The sequence below is a fragment of the Orbicella franksi genome, chromosome 8 (genome assembly GCF_964199315.1).
Source record: "Orbicella franksi chromosome 8, jaOrbFran1.1, whole genome shotgun sequence".
In the NCBI taxonomy this organism is placed as follows: domain Eukaryota; kingdom Metazoa; phylum Cnidaria; class Anthozoa; order Scleractinia; family Merulinidae; genus Orbicella; species Orbicella franksi.
In genome coordinates, this window is record NC_138152.1 from 7,182,773 (window position 1) to 7,208,113 (window position 25,341).

The window sequence follows — 25,341 nt, forward strand, 5'->3', positions numbered from 1 at the left end:
TCTTTTAGTTCAGTGACAACAACTTACTGTGTCACAACAACTAAATAGCTTCTAACGTGTATTGCCCTAAAAGCATTAACGCGAATATCTTCGCTGACCGTCAACGTTAAAAGTCATGAAGGAATCACTTTCTCTCGAGCTTGCCACAAGAACTAAAGCCCTAGAGTGGACCGAAACAGTTTTGTTTGCTGTTTTTAATATTGTGGCCTTCTTTGGCAATCTTTTAACTTGTTACGCTGTGTGCAGAAACCAGAGACTTCGTACGCTTCCCAACATGTTTGTAATAGCACACGGTGTAAGCGATATTCTGGTGTCCACCTTCTGTATGCCTTTTTCAGTTGTAACTTTGTTTCACGGCCGCTGGATGTTTGGTGAGAATTTTTGTCGTTTCCACGGTTTTGGAGCATTGACATTTGCCACAAGAACTAAACAGTTTTGGAGCATTCGTAATGAGGGTAAGACGTATTTATAGAAGCTGCCTGCTCTTAGCCATTTTAGTGCTTTTAAGATGCTCGGTTACGGAATACAAGTACTTGGCAGATGGTCTAAACCAAAAAGGTCATGTGTGGGAAAGTTTCAAGACTCAAGACCATTTATCCACTCAGGAAATACGGAATTTTACTTCTGGACTACAAGCGACTTGGTGGTTTCAAGGTGACGGAATTTCGTACAAAGAAAATTTTCTTGATTTCGCTTTGTACTCAAGCAATGATGTATTGTTTACAACGCGCATACCACACGGCTGGATGGATAATTACGCAATCACTGATAATCTTCTACACAGGTATTTACCAAAGCGGCATAGGATGAAAAGACACAAAAGACCATGTTTTTATTATCCCAACAGCTCCGCCGCTTTCAACATGGAATTAATTGGCGATCTGACATTCAAGCTAAATCCCGGGCCTTCTGTGAACAGAACAATACCGGTCATTGTTTCATCGCAGGCCAAACGCAGCCATGCATCACGGCCCACCACTGTGTCACACAACGTCACCCTTGGCTCCAAAAATTGCTGCTCCAGAGGAGTGAATTGGCACAATCTTACCAGCATAAGATGCTCAAACAAAAATCTGCAGAATAGTATTATACCAATCGACTTCTGTTTATTGAACACTAGATCGATCAACAAGAAGGAACTTGCGATAAAAGATTATGCAGTCGACAATAACGTGGATATTTTTGCAGTGACTCAGACATGGCTGCGCAATAATGAAAACTATAATTTTTCAATTGCTGAAGTTTGTCCAACCGGATACCGCTTCTACCATGTTCCACGGAAAAACTCACGAGGGGGAGGAGTTGGTCTCCTAATAAAGAAACAAATGAAAGTCACGAAACAAACCCAGACAAATTTCAGCTCCTTCGAATACCTGGACATTGTGACGACATGCTCCACTGGTTCTATAAGAATTGTAACTATCTACAGACCGCCTCCATCCAAGGGAAATCAATTAAATTGTTCTCTATTCTTTGAAGAATTTTGCACCCTCGCAGAACAGTTCGTTGTTTCCCCTGGCAACCTTCTAATAGTGGGTGACTTCAATTATCACATGGATAAAATCAGCAATTTGGAGACTGTAAAATTTAACAAGATCTTAGAATCGCTCAGCCTAGTCCAGCATGTAAATGGACCCACCCATAAGAAAGGCCATACCTTAGACCTGATCATAACTAGGGCCGAGGACGAGCTAGTTACTAGCGTTGAAATACGCGATCCAATGCTGTCCGATCACTCTGCTGTACACTGCAAGCTACGCCTAAAGAAACCACCTCTAGAACGAATGGAAATTAGTTATCGTAAACTGCGCTCGGTAAATATGGTCAGTTTTAATGACGACCTAAAGCAATCTGACCTTCTGACAACCAACGCCTTTGATCTTATGGATCTCACTGAAAAATACGAAAATACTCTGACGGAAATACTTCAAAGGCATGCACCTTTAAAACGACGCATGATAACTCTCCGTCCATCAGCACCATGGTGCCATGAGGGTATTAGTAACGCCAAGAGAAAACGTCCAAGGCTGGAGCGCCGCTGGCGATCATCGAGACTGTGCGTCGACAGACAGATGTTTGTCGACCAGTGCCAGGTAGTGAACAAAATGCTAAGGGACGCAAAGGCTTCATACTATTCATCTATTATTTCAGAGAATGCATCAGATCCAAAAATACTTTTCAACGCAGTCGACAAGCTATTACACCGCAGAGTAGATAGACGCTATCCGACCGCACCCTCAACGTTTGTGCTTACGAACAATTTTGCCGACTTTTTTGACAAGAAGATAGCATCCATAAGAACGGAGCTATCCAAAGAAGTGACTTCTGATACCCAGTCCTGCGAAGCATACAAACAGCCATGTCAAGCCGAATTCACAGAGTTCAGGGTGATGTCAGAAAGAGAGATTGAAAGTTTTGTGGACAAAATCGGTAAAAAATCCTGTGATCCTGACCCTATACCGGCTTCTATTCTTAAGGAATGTAAATCAACTATTCTACCCGTGTTAACTAACATCGTTAACATGTCTCTCCAATCAGCATCTATGCCCGCTGCACTGAAAGAAGCAATGATCAAACCGAAGCTGAAGAAGGACAACCTGGACTCTGAGGATTATTCAAACTTTAGGCCTATCTCAAACCTGAAGGTTGTATCTAAGATAATTGAAAAGGTAGTATCTTGTCAATTGAGCGACTATCTACGCGATAATGATCTAGAGGAATCTTTTCAGTCAGCATATAAACGCTTTCACAGCACGGAGACTGCTCTCCTGAGGGTGCAAAATGACATTCTCTGTGAGATAGATAATCAGAAATAGGTTATTCTGCTACTGTTGGACATGTCTGCGGCGTTTGATACCGTCGACCATAAACTGCTACTAGAAAGAATGGAAAAACGGTACGGCGTGAAAGGAAATGCGCTAAAATGGTTTCGATCCTATCTTCAAGACCGAAAGCAGTTTGTGATGATTGACGGAACCAAGTCAGAGATGAAAAAACTTCGCTACGGTGTTCCCCAGGGATCCGTTTTAGGGCCAATCCTGTATTTGTTATACACATCGCCCATCGGGGACATCATCAAACGGCACGGACTTAACTACCATCTATACGCTGATGACACCCAGCTCTACCTCTCATTTAAGCCCAACTACGCCGAACAACCTGGTTCTATAGCTAAAATAGAAGCATGTGTTTCTGAGATCGACTCGTGGATGGTGTGCAATAAGCTGAAACTAAACAGAGGAAAGACGGAGCTTTTGATCTTGAGCGCACGACATCGTCCACCCCCATTAATAGACCACGTCGATGTGTCTGGTGAACAGATCGAGCCATCTACTTCTGCAAAGAACATTGGAGTCATCTTTGATGAGTACATGTCACTGGAAAAACATGTTACCAGTACCTGCAAGGCCTGTTTCTTCCATCTTAGAAACATTAGCAGGATAAGAGTCTGTCTATCTCTAGCAGACACTGAAAAGTTAGTACATGCATTCATCACTTCCAAACTAGATAACGCCAACTCGCTTCTATATGGACTACCAAAATTTTTGATAGATCGTCTACAAAATGTCCAGAATGCTGCGGCTCGCGTTGTTACCAGAACAAGGAAATACGACCATATCAAGCCGGTTTTAAAGCAGCTACACTGGCTTCCAATAAGCCAGCGCATCAATTATAAGATTTTACTTTTAACCTATAAAGCGCTCAACGGCCAGGCCCCTAATTACATTATTGAACTGCTAGAGCCTTATGTACCAAGCAGAAATCTTCGATCCTCCTCCAAAAACCTCTTGAAAGTACCACCTGTCAAGTTAATAGGCTATGGTCATAGGTGTTTCTCTTTTGTAGCACCTAGCCTATGGAACTCTCTTCCGAACAATATGAGGGAGCGGCTCGCTATCAGATTTTAAGACTTGTATAAAGACATATCTTTTTAACAAATTTTATAACTAGACTTTTGGTTAGTTAGTTAATTAGTAGATTAGATAGTTTAGCTAGTTAGTTAGTCAGTCACTTAGTTAAGTTAGTCAGTTTTTATTTAAAGGTTTTAATGATTCCTAGTTTTACTTTCATTTTTACAGCTTAGCTATTTTATTTGTTAGTAATTTTTTATCACTGATGTAAATTTTTAATGTAAATTTTATTTTTAATAACATTTTTTACTGTAAAGCGCCATGAGCCATGCATATGGCGCTATACAAATCTATTATTATTATTATTATTATTATTATTATTACATTTGGAATGATCTCCATGGGCACCATGGGATTAATTGCAGTTAGCCGATATTACTGTGTTATGAAACCAGCGCGGTGCTGTTCAGAAAACTTGGGTTATTTGAGTAGTACCATCAACCCTTTCGTATATGGCGCCACGAATAAACAATTTACACGAGAGTACAAGGCTATTTTGAGAATGATTGTTTGCTTTCGAAGCGAGAACAACGATAACAGCAACAACAACAGCTAAAGATGTGTCCGTATTGAGGACATATGTGGCTTTCGGATTATTCCAGTTATACAGTACAAGTTATCTTACATTGACTTCGGCTTATAATTGTAACAACAGCAGTCTGAAACTGAGAAAAACAATTGAAGCCCTCATTATTTTCACTTCCTTTATATCTCTATGTCGACTAACGTTTTGTGCCCACTACTTGAATTGAAGTACAAGAACATGGCACCTAGGGGGCAAACCACCCCCCTAATGTTTCATGAAGGCTATATTTGGTTGGTTAATATATTTCTGAACCAAGTTTGGCAGATGAGCTTTCTTTGTTCTCCAGTTTATTTTAATTTAGAAGTTGTGACAAAATGTCAGATTAAGACGTCATAATTGATGACGTCACCAAAACGTGTTATATTTTTTTGTAAAATCTGATGTAAAGATTATGTCATTGGAAAGGCCTTGACTTGAGGAGTAAAATGCCGGAAACCTTTTTTTGCTATGATGATGATTTTTTGAGATATGGTAAATTAAATATTTTTTTGCTGTCCCCTCCGGAATTTGCTTAACCATACTGTCCTTCTTAAGTCAGTCTCTCTGGTTTATTTTTTTCAGTTTTTTCTAGGAAGGCTAATAATCTAGCAAAATAGAAAGCTTGATGTTGTCAAAAATCGTATGGTTTTAGAAATTTGATTTTCGGCTTTGTTAGGATGGTATTAACAGTAAAAAAAACAGGTGACGTCACAGGTTATGACGTAACAAAACTAATTTTAACGCAACAACACTAGAGGGATAATTTTTTATCCCGATTTTCTTTTTTATTTATGCTTTAGTCATCTGGCACATTACATGTGCAACATAGCTGCATTTGCTGAAACAAAATAACGGCTACAATTTCGGGATTTTTCTCAAGGGGGGACCCCATATTTTGCATGGTTATTTTTCATATTTAAAAATGCCATATTTCATTTCATTTTTGTGATATGGACAAAATTTTTTCAGGTTTCAACTCCCCTTGATGTGCTCTTTCGAACACATTGTAAAAAAACATACATATTAAAAAGTTCAAAAGTGGCAAAAAACATGACGTCATCACTGTGACGTCACAACTTTGACATTTACCGACATTTTTCACGCAATTTAATTGGCAATAGGTCCTCTGCTCATCTGCCAAGTCTGGTGTAGAAAGAGTCAATACTTTTTAAGTAATGCGAAATAATGTGAAATACCCAAGAACTGACGAAACATTTGGGGGGTGGTTTGGCCCCTACGTGGGAAGCCTCGTTGATAACACCAAATGAGTGTATTGCTGTGATGGATTTACTTCTTCTAAATTGAGCTACTCTACCTTGTAAAGAAAGAAAAAGTAGAAAGGAAAAGGAAGTCGGAGGGTTCCGTAACCGATCTCGGGTGCGCTAGATTTGAGGGCCGTTGAACTTCGAAGAAACATTTCTCCGAGAGGGTAAAAAAATACAAAGCGCCCCAGACTTATCTAAAAAAGTCTCTTGACTGCCAAATTGGACTCGGCGTGCTACAATTATTTCCAAATTTGACGTGGTCCTATGACATTTATGCAAACCACTAATTAGTGTACATAAACAAGCGATAGAGGTACCTTTTCCTCCCGCAGCTATATTAAAGTTTTTAATCTCTCAGTAGTAATAAAAGCAGTATTTATTAGGCTCCTCGCTGTCTAGTGCTCATAATATAAATTCTCCCTACAGCTTTCCATACATTTCTTTTGAAAGCCAGTTGTGAGAAGTTTTGTTAGTAGTTTTATTTACACTGCATATTTTACATTTGGTCTGGATAATAGCAACAATAATACAGCTATTTCAATTAACGTTGTCAGATCAGAGCATAAAGCTACAAGACAAGACCGTAAGGTTATGTAGGATTTTTTTCTGAATAAATTCATCAAAATCAGCTATGCCTCGCCCGTACGGTGAAGATCTACGATGGCGAGCCATTTGGATGAAAGAAATTTCAGGATATCACGAAGTAGATGGGGTAGCAGCTGTTTTGAGGATGTCACCAAGAACAATCGAAAGATATGTCTCAGAAGTTTTAAATTTTGGAGAAGTAAAGCAAATACCATCGGGAGACCGATAAACAGTGTGGTCATGCACCCGCACGTGGAATTTTTGATTATGGAAGCAGTGTTCTAATACCCCGAAAAGACATTGGCAGAAATTCGCTGCCGTCGCTGTTGTCGTTGCTTAGCTCCCTAATAACTATGAACGCAGCTACCTGACTTAATGGTACCGACACAAAAAGTAGAATTTTACCATGAAACACGGTTAACAGCTAGCGCTGGGGCTCAAACATAATGATTTTCTTCACTACTGCTTGAATAGAAGATTTTTTACTTTTCTACTCGGTAAAAGCTGTAAAAGCGGCATAAAATTTACATACGTGTATGCACGTGGAGTCCGTGAGTTTTGAGTGAGTTACATGTATATCCACATGGCGTTATAAAAATAATTTGAGAAAATATTGATGAACATAATTCTTACAAACTTTACAGTGTAAAATTGGGACAAAATGAAATCTTTTTAGGTAAGTGTGGATCGACCCACAAATAATCATCCCCTTTTTCACTAAGGACAGCGCCTCGGCAAGTTGAACTTCCGAAGTGATGGAAAACTTCTTATTTCCTTCACCGATGTAACCAAAAGTAAAGTTACAATCTGCTGCTGGCCGGAGTTGCTCTGTGCATCTCTCCAATAAGTAGGCTTTTAATCTAGTAACACTGTCAAACAGAGGCACGGGGAGGGAACTCTCTATATGAAAAGGTCGGGGATGCTCGTCTGGAAATTAAATGAAACCCTTTAAGAGACCAATCTGCTATGTAGCCCCAGCTTTATCTGACTTCTAAAAGATACCTTTTAAAACGGAATAGGCTTAATTAGAAGCCTCTGTTCAGGAAAGGAGCCCGCGCTAGCAGACTGGACACGAGAGACCGGCGGAAATCGAGCATAAAAACCAAAATACGAGCATTTTCCTCTTCAAGTTACTTCCGCGAGTGCACCCTAAAATACTTCGACAGCTAAATATAGTCAGGAGCCTGATATAGTGGCGTTACCTTCTGGACACCCTAAGTGAGACCAGAATCCTTGATTTATACCGTCCCCTAAGCGAGATGATCATGAGCATCACCGACCTTTCCAACCCTCCTTCCCTCCTTCTCGTATCTTTTTGGTAAGCTTCGGTGGCATATCAGGCTTGTTTGGTCTCGCACGCTAAGGGTATTTTAGCTCGACAACGTCTCGCCAAAATATGAACCATGGCTCGACCAAACTCGCCCAAAATGCCTCCGAAGCGTACCAAAAAGGTACGAGTAGGTATAAAAATGGGACAACTCGTAATCCCTTTACAAGTACCAATCTGAGATTAGGGTGATCCCTGAACCTCTAGGTATTATCGTTCTGCTACTGAGAAGTACTGTGGAAATATTTATAAACACAGTTTTAATAGCTAAAAGGTTTCCAACAAAGACATAACTTGGGCCTATTAGCTAGAGAGCGTAACAAAAGCTATACTTAGGTTACAAGAAGTGTGCTTAAAAAATGTGTAGCATGGAATTTTTATTTAAACTGCTGTTAAAAACCACTGGAATGTACATGTACAGTTACATGCACAGTCGTGTTTCTTTCAAGTTCCTTGGTTTGACTGTGGAGTTCAGAGGTTGGTTCAGCGTGCTCTGGAACAGTGCTGGAAAGCTTCAAATCTGAAACGAAAAGAACAGAATGAGTTGCAAGACGATTTTTCTGCATCAATCGTGCACGAATAAGAAAATAAATGTTTAACGTTATATTAAATTTAACAGAACAACTCGGGGTCGGAACATTCCATCTCTCTATATAACTCCGTCGCAGTGAATTCCTGTTGGCGGTTTAGGGATGCTGTCTTAAGCAGTGATCACACTAGACCGAAGCATGATTAGTCTGATCACGAATGAAACATGTTTCGTTATGAAAAGTTTTCACATCAGTCAGTGCATTGCGCGAATCATGGTTGAAACATGATTATTCTGAGCATGATTGAAACAACCTCGCGAGGTAGTTTCAATCATGATCAGACCAAACACGTTCAAAATGGCGGATGGATGCGGAGAGGAGGCGAGGGCCCAAAAGAACCAAAATTGGGAATTCATTGCAGAATATTTGGGAGAACATTGCCGCAAAACGTAATGACAAATGCGACTACCATGAAACCGCATAAATTATACAACCATGCATGAAACGTGTTTGAAACCGACATCTGATGTGAACAATGCAATAACAAACATGTTTAGGCGAAACATGTTTACTCTAGCTAATCATGTTTCGACTTTAATGTGAACACAGGTTTAGTCACGCAGTCGGCGAACGCTTCAATCTTGATTTACCTGTGTCACCATGGCGACCTGGGAGCTTGGTTTCCTGAATCCCTGTTTTGTCTTTACTGATGTCACCACTTTCCTGAACAGGCACTGTGGACTCTTCCGGGTCATCTGCAGGTGAGTTTGGGTGATCTGTTTCATTGCCATCGCCAGCGTTGGCCTGTTGATAATTATTCTGCACTTCCTCGGACCTTTCGCCGGGCGCGGTCTCGGCAAGAGCCAAATCGCTTACCTGCCTACGGGTTTTCCTGCGCTTGACCATAAGATAACGAATAATGAACGCTAACGGAAGGATGAAGACAACAACTACGCCCCCAAAAACAGAACCAACAATGACGTTAACCCACGATGGTGATGCATCAAAAGGCGGCGCGGTGGTTGGTTCACTAGAGACTGAGGTTACCGTTGTTACCGTGAAGGAAATTGTCGACTGTACTGTTGATTGATTTTTCTCCATAGTTGGGGACACTCTGCTGACACTCGCAGTAGTCACCACTTTGCTGCACTTGCCTGATCGTGCAAAACTGCACTGCTTATTTGCGGGTACTCTGGGTACTTGGCACTGAGAGATGACTATGTCCTTGCCGTCATTACAGCACTGGGAACACGGCTTGCACATGCTCAGCATGGGCTCAACGTAAGCCCCAACTTTACATTTTCCGCACTTGGCCTTGGACGTCAATGTGCAGGCTTCGATGGTCTCGCGATTCGGTCCGCAGTTCTTGCAATCTTTGCAGGCCCCCGCTTCGTATGCTGAGGAGTATGTTTCACCAAGTACGCATGGTTTACAAACGATAGGGGTGCTTGAAGATATTTCATCTCCACAGCTCACAGAGAGCCCCTCACCAGCAGGACATTTTAAGCAGTCCTGGCATTGGACTGATCCGCTCATTGGATCCTTGATCGTGATGCTCTCAGCATTACATGAAGCCACAGTCTGGGTGCCAACATCTATAGCAACATGAAACGTCGAGGATTATATCTATGATCGATAACGCACACGAAAAATGACTTACGCTTGTAAACTGCAGATAAAATGATGAGTGCACTTAGATATATACTGTGCATATTTACGGACAAGCTAAGATTACCTGCTTTATCATAGTCTCAATCCAATCTTAATCTTGTTTTAAATTATCTTTCTATAACGGTTTTCATCAAAGAAAACGTTACTTCTGTAAAAGTTCTATGCGCATTCCATTTGCATTATCAGTGAAGTATACAGTCGAACCTCCACTAACAGCCATGTCTTTACAATGGCAACGGGCACCTAAACTCGTCTCAATTGGCGAAAAAACCTCTCGACAACGGCCAGTTACAGACGACTGACGAACGGTTTATACAAAACGTATTTTTCATTGTAAAAGGTCACCAAACTTGACCCATAACGCGTGTGTTTGGTCTCTCGGTTCTGGTCAGTTTCTGTTTTAGGGATACTTTTAGACTTAAAAACATGCTAAAATAAGCTGTTAAAAAAAAAAAAAGAAAAAAAGAAAAGAAACGGAACCCCGAGAAAAACACCCATACCTCCCCAAAACGGCCACTTTCCTCTGTTCCCAAAGTGGCAGTTGTGGAGAGGTTCGACTGTGTTTTCGTCCATAGCATAAATAGAACAAGTTTCAAAAGAGGGAAGTTTAATTAAAATAATAAAATCCATCCGTGCTTTCCAATACTTTGTTTGATTTCCCTCTAGAGATTTGTTGCTTAATTAATTATCGTTTTTTCACTGTCACAAAATTTTGTGATCGGTATTAATAAAGAATACAGGAACTCCCTGAAACTCACTTACACTGAACTTATATATTTTATAAGAGGAGAAATATTCCTTACTAGTAAATGTCATTAATAAACAGACCAATACCACCGGAATTCCCGTGTTCGGCATGATCACGTGTTATATGGTACCGTGACAGAACTGAAATAAACAAAAATATCAGTTGGTGTACTCGAATGCTACGGTTCATTTTAATTTATGTTAAAATTCTTTGGTACTTGTCTTACTTCTTAGCATGAGTATAAGTATATTGAAGACGTTCAAAAACCAAAATAAATGTTTGCTCTTTAATTAATGACAGACGTAGTCAAATTGTGCGCCGCGACGTTTCTCTAAGTCTACAGTTTTTCTTTTTTATACAGAGTATCGAGGCTTAAATTTGCAAAATTTTAAGAATATTTGACGAATATATCCGAGGTTAAGATTTTCAAAAGAATATAATTTTGTGTGTTAAAAATTTGTAAATACAATACAATTATATGTTTTTAACTAGACGGTATAAAATTTGTCCCTTCCGTCTTTAAACTGTAAAACTAGCCAAAAAGCAACAAAAACAGCACTAGCCGTAAGTTCGATGCAAGTACCATTTTCTGCAAGACGTTATGTGCGTTAGATCAGGCTCAGTATTATGCCTGCAGGCTGGCTGCAAAATTACTTCGACTCCATCCAGACACCAGATGCATTCCAAAACAGAAGTTTCATGCGAGAAATAAGCTAAGAATATTCACAGAGACATTTTCAGCCTAAAGTAGCAGAAAAGTAAGAATATTCAGCTTTGGCCGGAAAAACAATATTCTTATGAGAAAGAAAGAGTATAAACACTCATGAAGCTTCCGAAATAATATAAAGTGGAGGTAGCAACGGACCAATTTCTTCTACAGACAAAATTCTTCCTTGAAAATGAGATTTGACTGACTGTAGCGTGGGGAGTTTAGCTCAGTAATTTTGTATTCTTCAGCATGACCTCTGCTATAAATATACTCTTTTGTTTAACTTGGACCCACGAATATAACACCAGTTAAAATAACGCAACTTTTGCCAAGGTAACAGTGTTTCAACTGATGAACTCGAAATCTATATAGTCACGTTATTTCTATATTTTCCAGCCAGGTAAAACGGAAACGTGACGGAAAATTTGCCGGTGAAGTTTGTCGTGGTATGATGTATCGATGGTCACTTCGACTGTAAAACTGCAAAACGTAACAGGAACCTGTAGCTTAGGTCAGAGTTTCACCCCAGGCAGATATGATAAGCCCCGTCCTGTCGAGTTGTGTGGATCAACCAGTCTGATAATATACTATTACATTTTCGCCGTAACGTAATAAGCCCTCGAGCGCTGAAATTAATCGATATCAGTAACACCGACAAAATATACAATTTTTAAAGCAGTTAGTTTACAAAAAAAAAAAACAAAAAAACAAGAGCAATAAAGGAAGCCTGCATTGCAGGCCAATGTTTCTTCGTAGTCGACTTGTCAAAAGAATGTAACATTCAAATGGCTTTTGATGACGACAGCCATATCACGTGACTGTTGCATTAATTAAATATATTTTGCATCACTTTTATGAATTTGGGTCGTGTATTTGTTCTTTTCAAACTCTGCGATCCAATTCTAAAATTTAAGCTTTGAGATGAGAGCGTGCGCCGTGGCCAAATGTACGAAGACATTTTCGATACTTATGCAAGCAGAACACACAACAAATGCTCCTTCCGTATACACTCACTTAAATGCGGAAAAATAACAAAAACCATCTTTGTAAGAAACTTCCTGTCCCCGACTAACTTACCGAGCCACCATCGCAAGCAGAGCGATGACAACCAAACAATTTTCTAAAAGAATTTATACACGTGAATTGATAGAAAAACAGCGAAGATGGACGGTCCGCCAGAGAAAACTTACCTTTAAATCCCGCTAAACGACGGGAAGGCGTTAAATCCTAAAGTTGACCAGGTTGATCGGCGAGACGATCTATGAAAAGGAAGAGGGAACCTGAGTCATATATACACGTCGTCCTTCCTTCCTGTTTTCTGTCAATCATACCTAAAGGCTGCTATCCGATTGGTTAAGATGTGACAGGAACGGATGAACGGAAACCGCAGCATGTGTGTTCTCTTTTTATCCTGTCCATGTACACACGTACGGAAGTACTATGAGGTTTGTGCACTGCATTCTCTACTGACAAGGTTTTTAATAGATGGGATGATGGGTTTCGAAGTTATTCTCTGATGATTAGTGCATTTACAGGTCTTACTGCGCCTTTCAATGACACGCGGACTCTTAAATTCAAAGCTCAACCGACAAATGCGTTTTTCGCTACCGTCAATCAAGTGTTCGGCCGCTCCTCCCAACTCAATTCCGACTACTGCCAAGCGCGCGGTAATCAAATCGTCGAGCAAAGTTCAGAAAACGAAACAGTACTCGGCAGTAGTCGGAAGCTTGGAGGAGCCCCCGAATATTTGGTTGACGGTAGCGAAAAACGCATTTGTCGGTTGAGCTTTGAACTTTAGAGTCCGCATGTTATTGAAAGGCGCAGTAACGTACTTCACGCATACTGGAATGCTTATGGGCTCCTGTTCAAACTCAAGAACAACTTTGACATTGACGTCAATCTTGAGAATAATGATTGATGCGTCGAAACGTAGACTGACATAACTTTTTTCCTTCCTGTCAAAGGTTATTAACATCCGGATGTAAATGACAAGGCTATCGAGCATGACTGATCAAAAATTACCACAAGTATTTCAAATATGACGTGTTATACTGTATTGCCTAATGTTTCTGGCAAACAAACAAGACCAAAACAGGAAACGAACGTTTTCAGCAGCAAGAAAAACAGAAGTAGAAACGCAATAAAACTCCTTCTCTCCCATCCCCTGTGTATTACACCACCGAATTGGCGGCAAGCGTCTTTACCGTATTTCTTTTCCGTTTTTCTGGCTTTTGAAAACGTTTCGTTATATATTCGCATACAAACTCTTATTATATATGCACACCGTAAATCCTCGAATTAGCGCCAGGGACACTTATTTCAAATTTAGGAGAAGACGGGGGCGCTTATACGAGGAGGCGCTTAATCGGGGGGGGGGGGGGGGGGCGCTTATTTAATTGCTTCCAAATCGTGTCCTGACACGATCATTTTTTTAATACATCATCTGCGCGTAAACAACAACATAAGCTGTTTACCGACATAAAAAGCTGATCCTAAACTTTAAATCGCGGCACCGTTAGTATTTGTGATTTCACAAACTGAAACAATGCACAAATCTACTGAATACTACACGACGAAAACTATACCTCCTTTGTTGTCTCATTACTCGTCCGCAAAATGGCGGAGGGGAGGGGCGCTTATTTTCAATTTTGGCCGATAGGAGGGCGCTTATTCGAAGGAGGCGCTTATTCGAGGGGGGCGGGGACGCTAATTCGAAGATTTACGGTAAATATATCAGGAGCATATCACATGGAGCCTTCGTCTACTATGGGCCGGGTGGGGAGGGCCGGTGCTACGACGTTTTCAACCTTGAGCTATTTTTAGAATTAGCAATAGTTATCACTAAGTCTGCCCCCGCTTTCTTTTATTTCTGCTGATTGAAAACAATAATATTGAACATTTTGTATGAATTAAATTTTTTTTTTTTGTTAACTATATCACTCATACTGTTCCAGTAACTTAGGCATCTTACCATGAATATGATCCAAATAATCAGCTAAGTTAACTAAACCAACACATTCTGTTTAACTCATTCTATCACATGATATTCTTTGCATAATACTCTCACGAAGCATTTACAGCAGAGCAGTTTACCATATATTGACTTGTTAGAAAGGACGCAAAAAGTACTTTCTACGGAAAAAAAAATAGGTTGCCTTCATGGAAGCTAACATTTCTTTTACCAGAATTTCACTTAGTAGGACTTCATAGGGAAAAAAGGTTAAAAATTATAGCGAAACAAAAAATTAAGTCAAACTACTCTGCTGTTCCAATTTGATGCTGAAACAAACCATTTGTCTTGATATACGAGCAAACGTATCTCGAAAGCAGAACGGAAGTCGAGTTTTTTTTCGCAGACGTAAACAGAAGTATCACGTTACAGTCACCATATATGCAAATTAGAGTCAAGCTTTTTTAACTCAACGAAAACGTTGCAAAACATTTACATTTACATTTGGATCCCTGCAAAGTCACCCAGCCCACGCATGAGCTCTACGCCACGTAGGATTGCTCAATACAAATAAGCGATTCGAATAAACGAGATGCCAAAGGTAAAACTGGCGATCGGAAGGGCATTTAGCTATTTAGTTGCAATTGAACCACACTGACCTCGAACGTCTAGTATTTCTTACGATGCTTTCTGAGTTGTTTTTGTCCAAAAATCCATCTTCAGGATCTTTGAAATCGTTTTCAATTTGTCCTAGATGAGAATCTCGGCCATTTCTCTTCTCGCTCGCTCCAGGGGGCGGTAAGATGAGAGACCTTCGGAACGAGGTTGCATTTACATTTGCTGTTCTCTAGTTCTGGCTTACTGCTTTTGGGCTTGGCTTTAGAGCACTCTTCCATTGATTCAATTTTGACCTTCGCTGGATACAGACTGAACTATTTGTGGCCACTGGGAATAATAAATTCAACAAATGTAATCAAAATATAGCCAACGTCTTATGAAATATGGCTGTTCCCACGGTTAACATTCAAAAGCCAAAGCGATTCAAAGTCGTGTTCGTGAACAGAATAAATCATATTGTCCCAGCTATGTATAAACAAAAGCACGTCATCTCGCAGCTCGGTCCAGAATCAAACCTTCTAGAAACGAGCGATCGCAAACGATCAAAAAGCAAATCATCTCCTATACACGTGCTTTGCGATGATGTAATTTGTTTTCGCCCAGCCAAAAAATATCACTCCAGTCTGCATTGGGAGTGCACTCCTTTTTTTGGTCGAATGCAATCAGAGTGCAAAACCAGTTCAAAGAGGACCCCAAAACGTCGAAAGCCAAGCATGACGTGGCAGATGGACACAAAAACGAGGCCCAAAGGCCCTAAAAAAACCTAGAGGGGCGCCCAATTTGGCAGTCTTCACAAAAAAGTCTCGAATTCCCGCGCCTGCTAAAAAAAATTAGGATGGATTACAATGGAATGTTGCAGGCCTACTGGGCGTCCAACTGCGAGGCTGGGCAAGGTCTGGCTCGTTATGAAGGTCAAAAACAATGCACGCATATAAAGGTTTCGGAGTGATCGGGTTTCAGATTTTCCTTAACGTAAGCTTTGCAGTTTAAAATATATTTATTTGTTGAACCATGATTTTAATACACAAGGTAACCTCTCCTACCCATCGCTTCGCACTCCGAATTCCTCTGTTTCGCGCTCGCCAAAATTTTTTCCGTCCTCGCCGGAAGCCTGTTCGCAGGCTACAAGAATGTCGGATACTATACTGAATTAAGCGGCCCGTGGGTTATAACATCTAAATTTCCTGGCGACACTGAAAGTTCCCTGTTCGGGGAACCGATAATAGCGGAAAATGAAAATGACTGATTTTAACCGAGGCATTGAAAGTGGCATATTGGCCCGCAGAAAAGGGCAAAAGGCCGCAAAAGGCTGAAGATCATTATGGGAAAAACGCTGATCGATGAAGACATGGATATCTTCTACCGTATCTGGGGTGCGATTACGAGTAAATGAGTGGCTTACTCGATAACATCTTCTCACAGCAAATTATTCTAAAGGGCTTGACTTTTTCTTTTCGAGAAAATTGCCGAAGCAATAGGAAGTTATTTTTAGAGAGTAAATCCTACCTTGTGAAAGCCTCAATTTGCAACGGGAAGTAGTGGTTGACTATGGGCGACTGTTGTTCAAGGAGTCTATTGGCTCAACTACTATGTCAAAGAGAACGCCGCACCGTCACGCGACCATACTGCAGGCTAAACATAATACGGAGCGTGCGATAACTCATGCATTTGCATTTGTTACATCAACAGCACAGGAAATGAAAAGAGAACTTGAAACGAAATGCATTCTTTGAATACTTGCCTATTCCTCAAAGAAATCGCAAAATACTCAGTATCAATCGAAATCAAAACCAGAATTCGACATGGCCAAATGTACAAAAACATGTTCGATACTTATGTAAGCAAAACACATAACAAATGTTCCTTCTGTATAAATCCACTTAAATTCTGGAAAATAACTAAGAACTATCTTTGTAAGAAACTTCATGTCCCGACTAACTTACCAAGCCACCATCGCAAGCAGAGAGATGACAACAAAACAATTTAAAAAATACATACAAGTAAATTAATAGAAAAACAGCGAGAATGGACGGTCCGCCAGAGAAAACTGACCTTTGAATCCCGCTAAACGACGAGAAGGCGCTCAATCCTAGAATTGACCAGGCTGACCGGCGAGACGATCTATGAAAAGGAAGAGGGAAGCTGAGTCACATATACATCGCTCACGTAATATAATAATTACCTATTATTTAGCCTCTCTCTAAAATAGCATTCACTGACTGTTTGGATTTCGCACCCAAGCGTTTCTTTCTGGCTTTTTTCGTTGGCAGACAAGCGAGTTTATGAACGAAGGGAGGTGAGGAAGGAGGTGGCTTAGTAACTGCGCTCTCGCCTCTCACTCAAGTTGTTTCTCACGGAGTCCTCGGACCAATTCGTGCGGCTGCTTGGAGGTTACACAAATGACAGTTGCAGAGAAGAATCACTATATATAGGCTAGGATTTAAAGTTTCGCCACATAAACTGAAGCAATTGACCCTGAGTAAAGAATACAATGAGACGAAAATACCTTATCAAAACATACCAGAACTTGCGGTAAATTTCACAATGACTCCTGTTACAGTGAAGTTTTCTTTTTTTTTTTTTTTCACAGCCCGTTAATTCAATATTCTTCTTGAAACAAGAAACAAGCAGTATATACGTACCTATCAGAAACAAGCAGTGTATATGCAACTAAAAGAAATTACCTTTTAAGTATGATGTTCGGCACGTCAGAAACAATTGATGCTTGTCAAGCAGGTTATCAACGTCAAGCAGGTTCAGCCTAAATTACTCGCGTGCAGATGACTGTAAGCCAAGTTGTCAAACACAGTCATTGAAGACCATGTGACTTTGGCGGACCACAATATTTCAATTTAAGAAATGGCAATGAAACGTTTTACATAAACAATATTTGAACACAATGATTACCTTTCTATTGTTTCAAAAGTGTGCAAATCAAGTTAAGAAGATCTTTACTCAAGACTAATAATTGTGACCGTATTATAGTCTTTATACGCTGGCATGTACGGGCATCAGATTAAATCTTCTTATCTTTGGAATCGAAGGGAAATCCCCTTTAGCAAGTGACCTTGAGGGAACTTGACATCAGGAGTCCCTTTTCTCCTCTTTCACATCACTTCAAAAATTGGTTCGCAGTGCGTACATGTGTGGCTTACAAGTTATACTTTTGATTAGGATAAAACTGAATTATCATGACAAAAAAAATGAAAGACTCTACTAAGATTTTCAACTCGAAAGGTCAGTCAGTGATCGATAGTAGAAGGTGAAATTAAGAGATATTTTAGAGAATAGGGTGCTATTACAGAGAATCACAAAGTGTGCTCGTGTGGGGCTTCCAATTATTAAGTTTTATCGTACTAGTAGTTACGATATGAAATGCTGCTGTATTGTAAATGTATTTGCTAATTTGCGAGTATAATTGAAACTTATTGCTTCAACTTATAACTAAAACGATTAATAGGCCTTGATAAATATATCCCAAACAAAACTTACAAAAAAAAAGCAAGAAATATGAATTTTTCTTAAGGGTTTTTTCATTTTAGCTTCATTTATAACACAAAGTAGAAGCTCACACCATATCAAAGGATAACCACAATAGCTCTAGATTGAGTGGATTCCCAACAAAGCCTAAATCTTTTTATTAAGTCCGCAAATAATTAACGGTTATTCCACGAGTGCAGGTGGGATATGATTCGATGAATAGCCAACGAGGCAGGTAGCATTGAGTTGACTATAATCATTTCACATCCAACAAGTGTGAGTGCAATAATCGTTTCTATTATACATTGTAGTCACCATCTGTCTTCTCATTGGCTAAAGCCTACAGTTAATTCTGGGAAACAGCGCAACCTATAGATTATTCACTAATCTGGTAGCAAATTAGTGAATAATCCATAGGCTGCGCGCGCAATGCATGATTTCCAAGAGCAGTGTCAAGTTCACGTAAGAACATGGCTTGTCGAAAATAAACTGTGTTCGGTGCGATTTAACAAATTGACGTCAGTTTTTTACACGTCTGTCCTCTTATTGACGATAAATTGCGTCATAACATTGTCAAAGTGGCTGTGGAACCACGAGCCGCAGGCGAGTGGTTCCGCAGTAAATTCCGCAGTAGATTTATGTTGTTTTCAAACTCAAGCGGTACTGTCTTTGAATTTGTGGTCACCGATCGATGGAGACATTTTAAACTTCTGACGGTTCAAAGCAATGAATATTGGCTTTCAAAAGTACAACGGCTCCTCTAGAACCTGCACTGGACACATGCCAAGTCTGTGCTAGCTTTCGCGAGGAACTTTACTCCCGTTGTCTCGATTTGTCGACTTGTATGAGTACCTGAAAGTGAAACAACAATTGCAAACGGGTTCGTTATTTGTACTTAATTACGAAGCTAGATTTTCGACACGTAAAAGAAATGATAAGATGCAGAACTCAAGACCAAGCTCAAAATTAAAAATGATTTACCTTTATAACTAAAAGCTGGGGAAACTAGAGACCACGATGACTAGTGCGCCGTAGACACAAGACCACGTGACTGACTCTCGTAGACAAATATAAATAAATAAATAAATAAATAAATAAATAAATATGTAAATAAATCAGCTCATGGCATAGTGTGGCTATATTCGTGTACAGCCACATGGGGACTGGGAAGCATTACTCTTCCATCAATTTTCTCGGCGGATTTATCGAAGGTATGCTTGTGCACTCGACTAGCTTTCCCCGCCATCAAAAACAACAGTGTTGAAATCGCGTACGTTAGCTATAAAAATTTACGATATACCTTCGATAAATCCGCCGGAAAAATGATGGAAGAGTATTACTTCCTAGTCCCCATGCTACGGCTTGCGATTTCCTCGTCTTCGTTGAATCTTTTTTTCTGAAGCTCTCCACGAGAATCTTCCTGCTGTACGGGCCAAGCAGGTCGATCGATGAAGAAAACCACATTGTGTAAGAAGGCGACAGAGTTACCTGGCTGGACCTGATTAGCCAGAAAAATATTTTTCTGGCCAATCAGCGGGACGGAATTCGACCACTTCTGGGACTGGTTAGGTAAGAATAAGTTCCCAGGGATTCTTCAGCTCTTGAGGTAAACTTTCGCCCGAAAATATCCCTTCGTCCCGGCTAGAAGCCCCCTGGGTCTCCGAGGATGACAAGGACTAGGAACTACCGAATTCACGAATTTGATTGGCTGAAATTGATAGTGAAAGGGGTCTAGATTTTCCCATCTAGACCGGCATCTAGACCGGTAATGTTTTGGGGTGAAAAAATTCGCAAACTTTAATGCAAAAATATTGACTATTTTTCTCTAACAATATTTATTTATGGTAGTGCCAAAAAGTCTGATAAGAAAAGAAAAGAAAAGAAAAGTAAAGAGGACTAGAAGACTTCGGCAGAATTAAGTTCAGCTCATCGCCGTTCGCAAGCAAAATGTCGGCCAGTACAAACCAGTTACATTAAACGAATTAAATTTCTCTTGCTTACCATATAATGAACATCTTATTAACCGAGCTTACTCGGTCTGTATGGGAGAATCTTGACCTCGGTCGTGTGTACAGACCTCACTGCGTTCGGTCTGTACTCACGACCTCGGTCAAGATTCTCCCATACAGACCTCCTGCTCGTTTAATAGGAGCTAATTAATAAGTCGCGGCGCCATTTTGAATATTAAATTTATGACGTCATTCACGGAAAGTAAACTGTCATCTTGCGCTGATTTCATTACACTGGTTCCATACTTGATCGCTTGATTTCAAATGTCATCGTCAAAAGAAGAGTCCAAGAAGGGTCAGTGTCTTTCCTAGCACCTCGCAAAGTATTGCAGAGAAAAAACAAAAAACAAAAGATAACCTTTTTATTAGGCTCAAATGGTCTTAAATAATCGTAATATCGCCGTTCCTTTGTGTAATTCGTATGGGGATGTGTTCCCGACGATATCAATTAATGGAAATCAATCATTAATTGCCAATGAATATAATCAATATAATCAATAACAATTAATTGATTGATATTGATTGGTCTGACCAATCAATATTGTTACTCAGGACTGGCTACACAGTTTTACATTACAAGCATCTGTACATGTTTGGTCAAAAGTGATGTATAGACTAAGAGTAATGTCCAATGCTTGCTTATAGCCAGCTCTCTGTTGGCTTAAGATTTTTTAGATGCAAGCATGGATTTCGTTCTTTGGTAAAATTCGAGAAAATCCTTTGTCTTAAATAATTATTTATTATGATATTTTTTAAATAGATTGAACTAGACAGTTGACGATATAGAGTGAAGATTGGGATCAAGATAAACAGTGCTTTTATTCGGAACGTAGGTTTTTTGCACCAAATCCACGGAAATACAGTTCAACCCTTATTAAACGGCCACCCTCGGGGAAATGGATAGTGGCCGCTTAAAAGGGGCTGGCGTTTAATAGAAGTAAAAACAATAGAAAAAACCTCATCGGGACTTTAATTACTGGCCGGTTAATAGGGGTGGACGTTTAATAGGTGGCTGCTTAATAGGGGTTCGACTGTATTTACTGATTTAGGTAACAGTCTTTTAGATATGCAGATTGTGCGGTTTTTGCTAAATTATCAATAGGGTGATGCTGTTACAACAGCAGGGTACATACTACAAAGTTCAGCATGATAACACAAACATTTGAGAATGAAAATGCAACAGGCTGAAGTTGGAAAACAATATTAGGATACACAGCTCATAAATCAAGTTTAAATAGCATAGATTTCTGCCAATCCATGAAAAAGGAGACAGGATAATCCATTTCAGTCAGCTTTTAAGTAGTTTGTATATTCATTGTGCATTGAAATTTTAGTGTCCTTTATATAGCCCTAATATAAGGATTGAAGTTAACTCTCTTTCCATGAAATAATGCGAGTCCATTCGCAGTTTGTGTCCAAACGCAGTCGTTTGAAATTAGTACGTCGAGCTGTAAGTCACCTCGCAACTCCTTGAGTCCGTTAAATGATACCACTTCTAGATCCACGAATGAGAAACACTGCCATCAAAACAAGTCAGTTTGTGAGTAAATCGTGTTACCTCCACTTGAACAAGCTCGACAACGCTACGAAACTCGGAACTCACTTGAGCCAGCGCTTCAGTACGTAGATATGTAATTAATACTTTAACTTCATCTCTCCAAATCCGTTGAACAATTAGCACAGTGTGATAAGCCGCTGGCCTAGCGTGCGGTACCATGGAATCCTAAAGGTGACTCAAGTTTTTTGTTCTTTTTCTTCTTCAATGTTTTTTATTTTTCTGTCAAGATGTGGTTTACAGAAAGGTAGCATTTGTCTTTCCGTTTATTGCGTTTAAAAAATCGTCTGGAGCTTTTAGTCATTCGTTTATATCGCTTACTTTCGAACCCACAATATCACGTAGGTTTGTGAAGGAAAACCACGAAAACATTTTCTAAATCAAATCGTTAAGGAAGAACCATAAGAATTTTCCTTACAATGGAGAAGTGTTTCACCTCCCACCTCTCGAAAATAACTAACTTGACACGGTACAAGCGACTGTAAAACAGTGTAGACGGCGGATGTTGGAAACCCGAGGGGACTGCTAAAAGGTCGGGGATGCTCGTTGTCTCTGGTACAAATGAAGGATTCTGGTCTCACTCAGGGAATTGATGAAGAAAAGTCACCATTTTTACCTTTTTGTAAAGTATCCTTTCGGGTGCATTCGAAGAAATAGTAATGAAAGTAATGTAAATCGTGTTACCTCCACTTGAACAAGCTCGACAACGCTACGAAACTCGGAACTCACTTGAGCCAGCGCTTCAGTACGTAGATATGTAATTAATACTTTAACTTCATCTCTCCAAATCCGTTGAACAATTAGCACAGTGTGGTAAGCCGCTGGCCTAGCGTGCGGTACCATGGAATCTTAAAGGTGACTCAAGTTTTTTGTTCTTTTTCTTCTTCAATGTTTTTTATTTTTCTGTCAAGAAATGGTTTACACTGTTTTACAGTCGCTTGCACCGTGTCAATTACCCACGAATGTCGTGATATTTCTTAAGTTTTAGTTTCTTTGTCAAAACTATCGAGAAACTGAGTATAGAACACAGCGTTAAATTAAAAAAGAAATTTTAAACATTAGCTGTCGTAGTTCAAGTTCTCAAGACAACATTTTTTAGTCGATGTTTTCCTCGGCGTTACTTTAATTCCATATTTAAAATGCGAGGAGCTAGATGACATGTCAAATTAGTTCCCAGCTGAGTCAAAGTTTCCTAAACTAATTGTAAACACCTAACCAATGACTTTTAATAAATTATGGCCAGTGACGAATAGAAGTTTAAAAATAAGACAAGGCAGGTGCTGCCGACAAGTGAAGTGACCCTATCCTGGTTTTTATCATGTATGTGATCACGTAGAAACAGCGTAGAAACAAAGTTAAACTTTAGAGACAAAGTAAAAAACTTTAGAGATGTCGTGACCATCAGTTGTGGGTAATTCATTCTCTAATCGATATTCGCCGTCGTGGTTACTTTAATGACCTTAATTCCATATTAATAATGCCAGGAGCTAAATGATATATATCAAATTAAACTTCTCAGCTAATGACTTTTTAAAATAAATTATGGCCAGTGACGAATAGAGGCTTCAAAATAAGACAAGGCAGGTGCTGCCATCAAGTGCCGTGATCCTATCATAGTTCTCATCATGTATGTGATCACTTACAAAGGACAGCAGGTAACAGCTGCTCTTTCAGTTGAGTGACAACGACCTCCAGTGTTACAACAACTAAATACCTTCTAACGTTTTTTGCCCTAAAAACCAATTACGCGAATATCTTCGTTGACCGTGAACGTTAAAAGTCATGAAGGAATCGCTTTTTCTTCGGCAATGTTCTAACTTGTTACGCCGTGTACAGAAACCAGAGACTTCGTACGCTTCCCAACATGTTTGTGATAGCACTTGATGTAAGCGATATTCTGATGTCCACCTTCTGTACGCCTTTTTCAGTTACAACTCTGTTTCGCGGCCGCTGGATGTTTGGGGAGAGTTTTTGTCGCTTTCACGGTTTTGCAGTATTGACGTTTGCACTGGCTTCTCTTCTGACTATCGGATTAATTGCAGTTAGTCGATATTTCTGCGTTGTCAAACCAGAAAAGTACGCGGTGTTGTTCAAAAAACAGAGAAGTTTGCTGTACATTGCTGTTGTTTGGTGCGCGGCTCTCGTTGGATCATTGCCTCCGATGTTCATGATCGAGAACGGGAGATTCGAGTTCCAGCCGGGCAAAGCGATGTGCTTGTTCAAATTTGAAAGTAATATTGCATATACTGTTTTTATTGAGTGCGTTTACGTCGCAACACCCTTAACTATAATCACAATCTGCTACGCGAAAGTATTCCGCACAGTATCTAGATCAAATCAAGTTTTCTCACAGCAAAATAACCTTCAGGAACTCAGAGCGAACGTGGAAGAAGCAAAAGTGACCAAGACTTTGGCAGCAGTAATGGTCGGTTTTACATGTTGTTGGTTTCCTATTTCTATCATGGATAACATTGACGCCGCGCGCGGGGAACAGACTTTGCCGCGACAGGCGTACCTTACATACGCGTTCTTGGCTTATTTGAGTAGTACCATGAACCCCTTCATATATGGAGCAACGAATAGGCAGTTCAGACCATCATGAGAGTACAAGGCTATTTTGAGAATGATTATTTGCTTCCGAAGCCAAAACAAATAAAAACAATAACAGCAACAACAACAACAACAGCTAAAGATATGTCCGCATTATACAAGTTATCTTACTTTGACCTCGGGTTATAATTGTTACAACAGCAGTCTTAAACTGTGAAAACCAATCCTCTATAGGAAAAAAGATGGCGACTGGTACATTTACCCATAGTTCTTAACGCACGAAAACCTTAACAACGTTCTTAAAAACGCACAGAAACGTTATAAAATCTTCAAACCCAGGCTTCTCACTGTTCTTAGTACAGGGACAAATACTGTAAAAATTTGGCTTTCTTTGTGCCTTATAGGCTGTGTTAAGTTCGCAAGGCATCGTGATAAAATGTACAGCCGCCATCTTTTTTCGTACGGTGGATTGAATCCCTCCTTATCTTCACTTCTTCTGTATCTCAATCTCGACTAACGTTTTGTGCCCGCATTATGAAGTACAAGGACAGGAAAGCCTCGTTGATAACACCAAATGGACTGTCTTGCTGTGATTGATTTACTCGTTCTAGATTTAGCCACTTTACCTCGTTAAACTGAAGGTCAAATGAACCAAAATTTAGATATTTTTTTTCATTTGAGCTCAATGTGTTCATTAAGTATGAAATAAACATATTCTGAGGTTTCAGACGAATTGGACGAAGCATTGCGGAGATATTGGAATGCTAAAATCACTTTTTTTTTATCCATGCCCTTGAAGTATTCGCGCGTTTGTGTAAAACACTTTACCGGAGACAGCTTCGAACAAAATCTTGTAGTAAGGAGTTTG

General features: G+C 39.9%; 2 protein-coding genes across 5 annotated transcripts; one reads left to right on the forward strand and one right to left on the reverse strand.

Moving 5' to 3' along the window:
• The first annotated feature begins 108 nt into the window (after positions 1 to 108).
• Positions 109 to 24,576, forward strand: LOC145495544 (melatonin receptor type 1B-B-like). Its single transcript, XM_081475184.1, has 2 exons — positions 109 to 221; positions 23,735 to 24,576. Exons 1-2 carry the CDS (start codon positions 116 to 118, stop codon positions 24,523 to 24,525), a joined length of 897 nt encoding a protein of 298 aa, XP_081331310.1. The 5' UTR covers positions 109 to 115; the 3' UTR covers positions 24,526 to 24,576.
• Positions 5,601 to 17,452, reverse strand: LOC145495509 (uncharacterized). 4 transcript variants are annotated; one of them, XM_081475150.1, is made up of 6 exons: positions 17,116 to 17,452; positions 16,932 to 17,000; positions 12,502 to 12,570; positions 10,658 to 10,742; positions 8,834 to 9,778; positions 5,601 to 8,173 (listed from the first exon to the last, which is right to left on the reverse strand). In XM_081475150.1, the coding sequence occupies exons 4-6, from the start codon at positions 10,710 to 10,712 to the stop codon at positions 8,046 to 8,048; spliced, it is 1,128 nt and encodes a 375-aa protein (XP_081331276.1). In that variant the 5' UTR covers positions 10,713 to 10,742; positions 12,502 to 12,570; positions 16,932 to 17,000; positions 17,116 to 17,452; the 3' UTR covers positions 5,601 to 8,045. The 4 variants fall into 4 exon arrangements, with proteins under 4 accessions (XP_081331276.1, XP_081331274.1, XP_081331277.1 ...); XM_081475148.1 differs by having other exon boundaries at positions 10,658 to 12,570; XM_081475151.1 differs by lacking the exon at positions 10,658 to 10,742 and having other exon boundaries at positions 17,116 to 17,449.
• Positions 24,577 to 25,341: the final 765 nt, after the last annotated feature.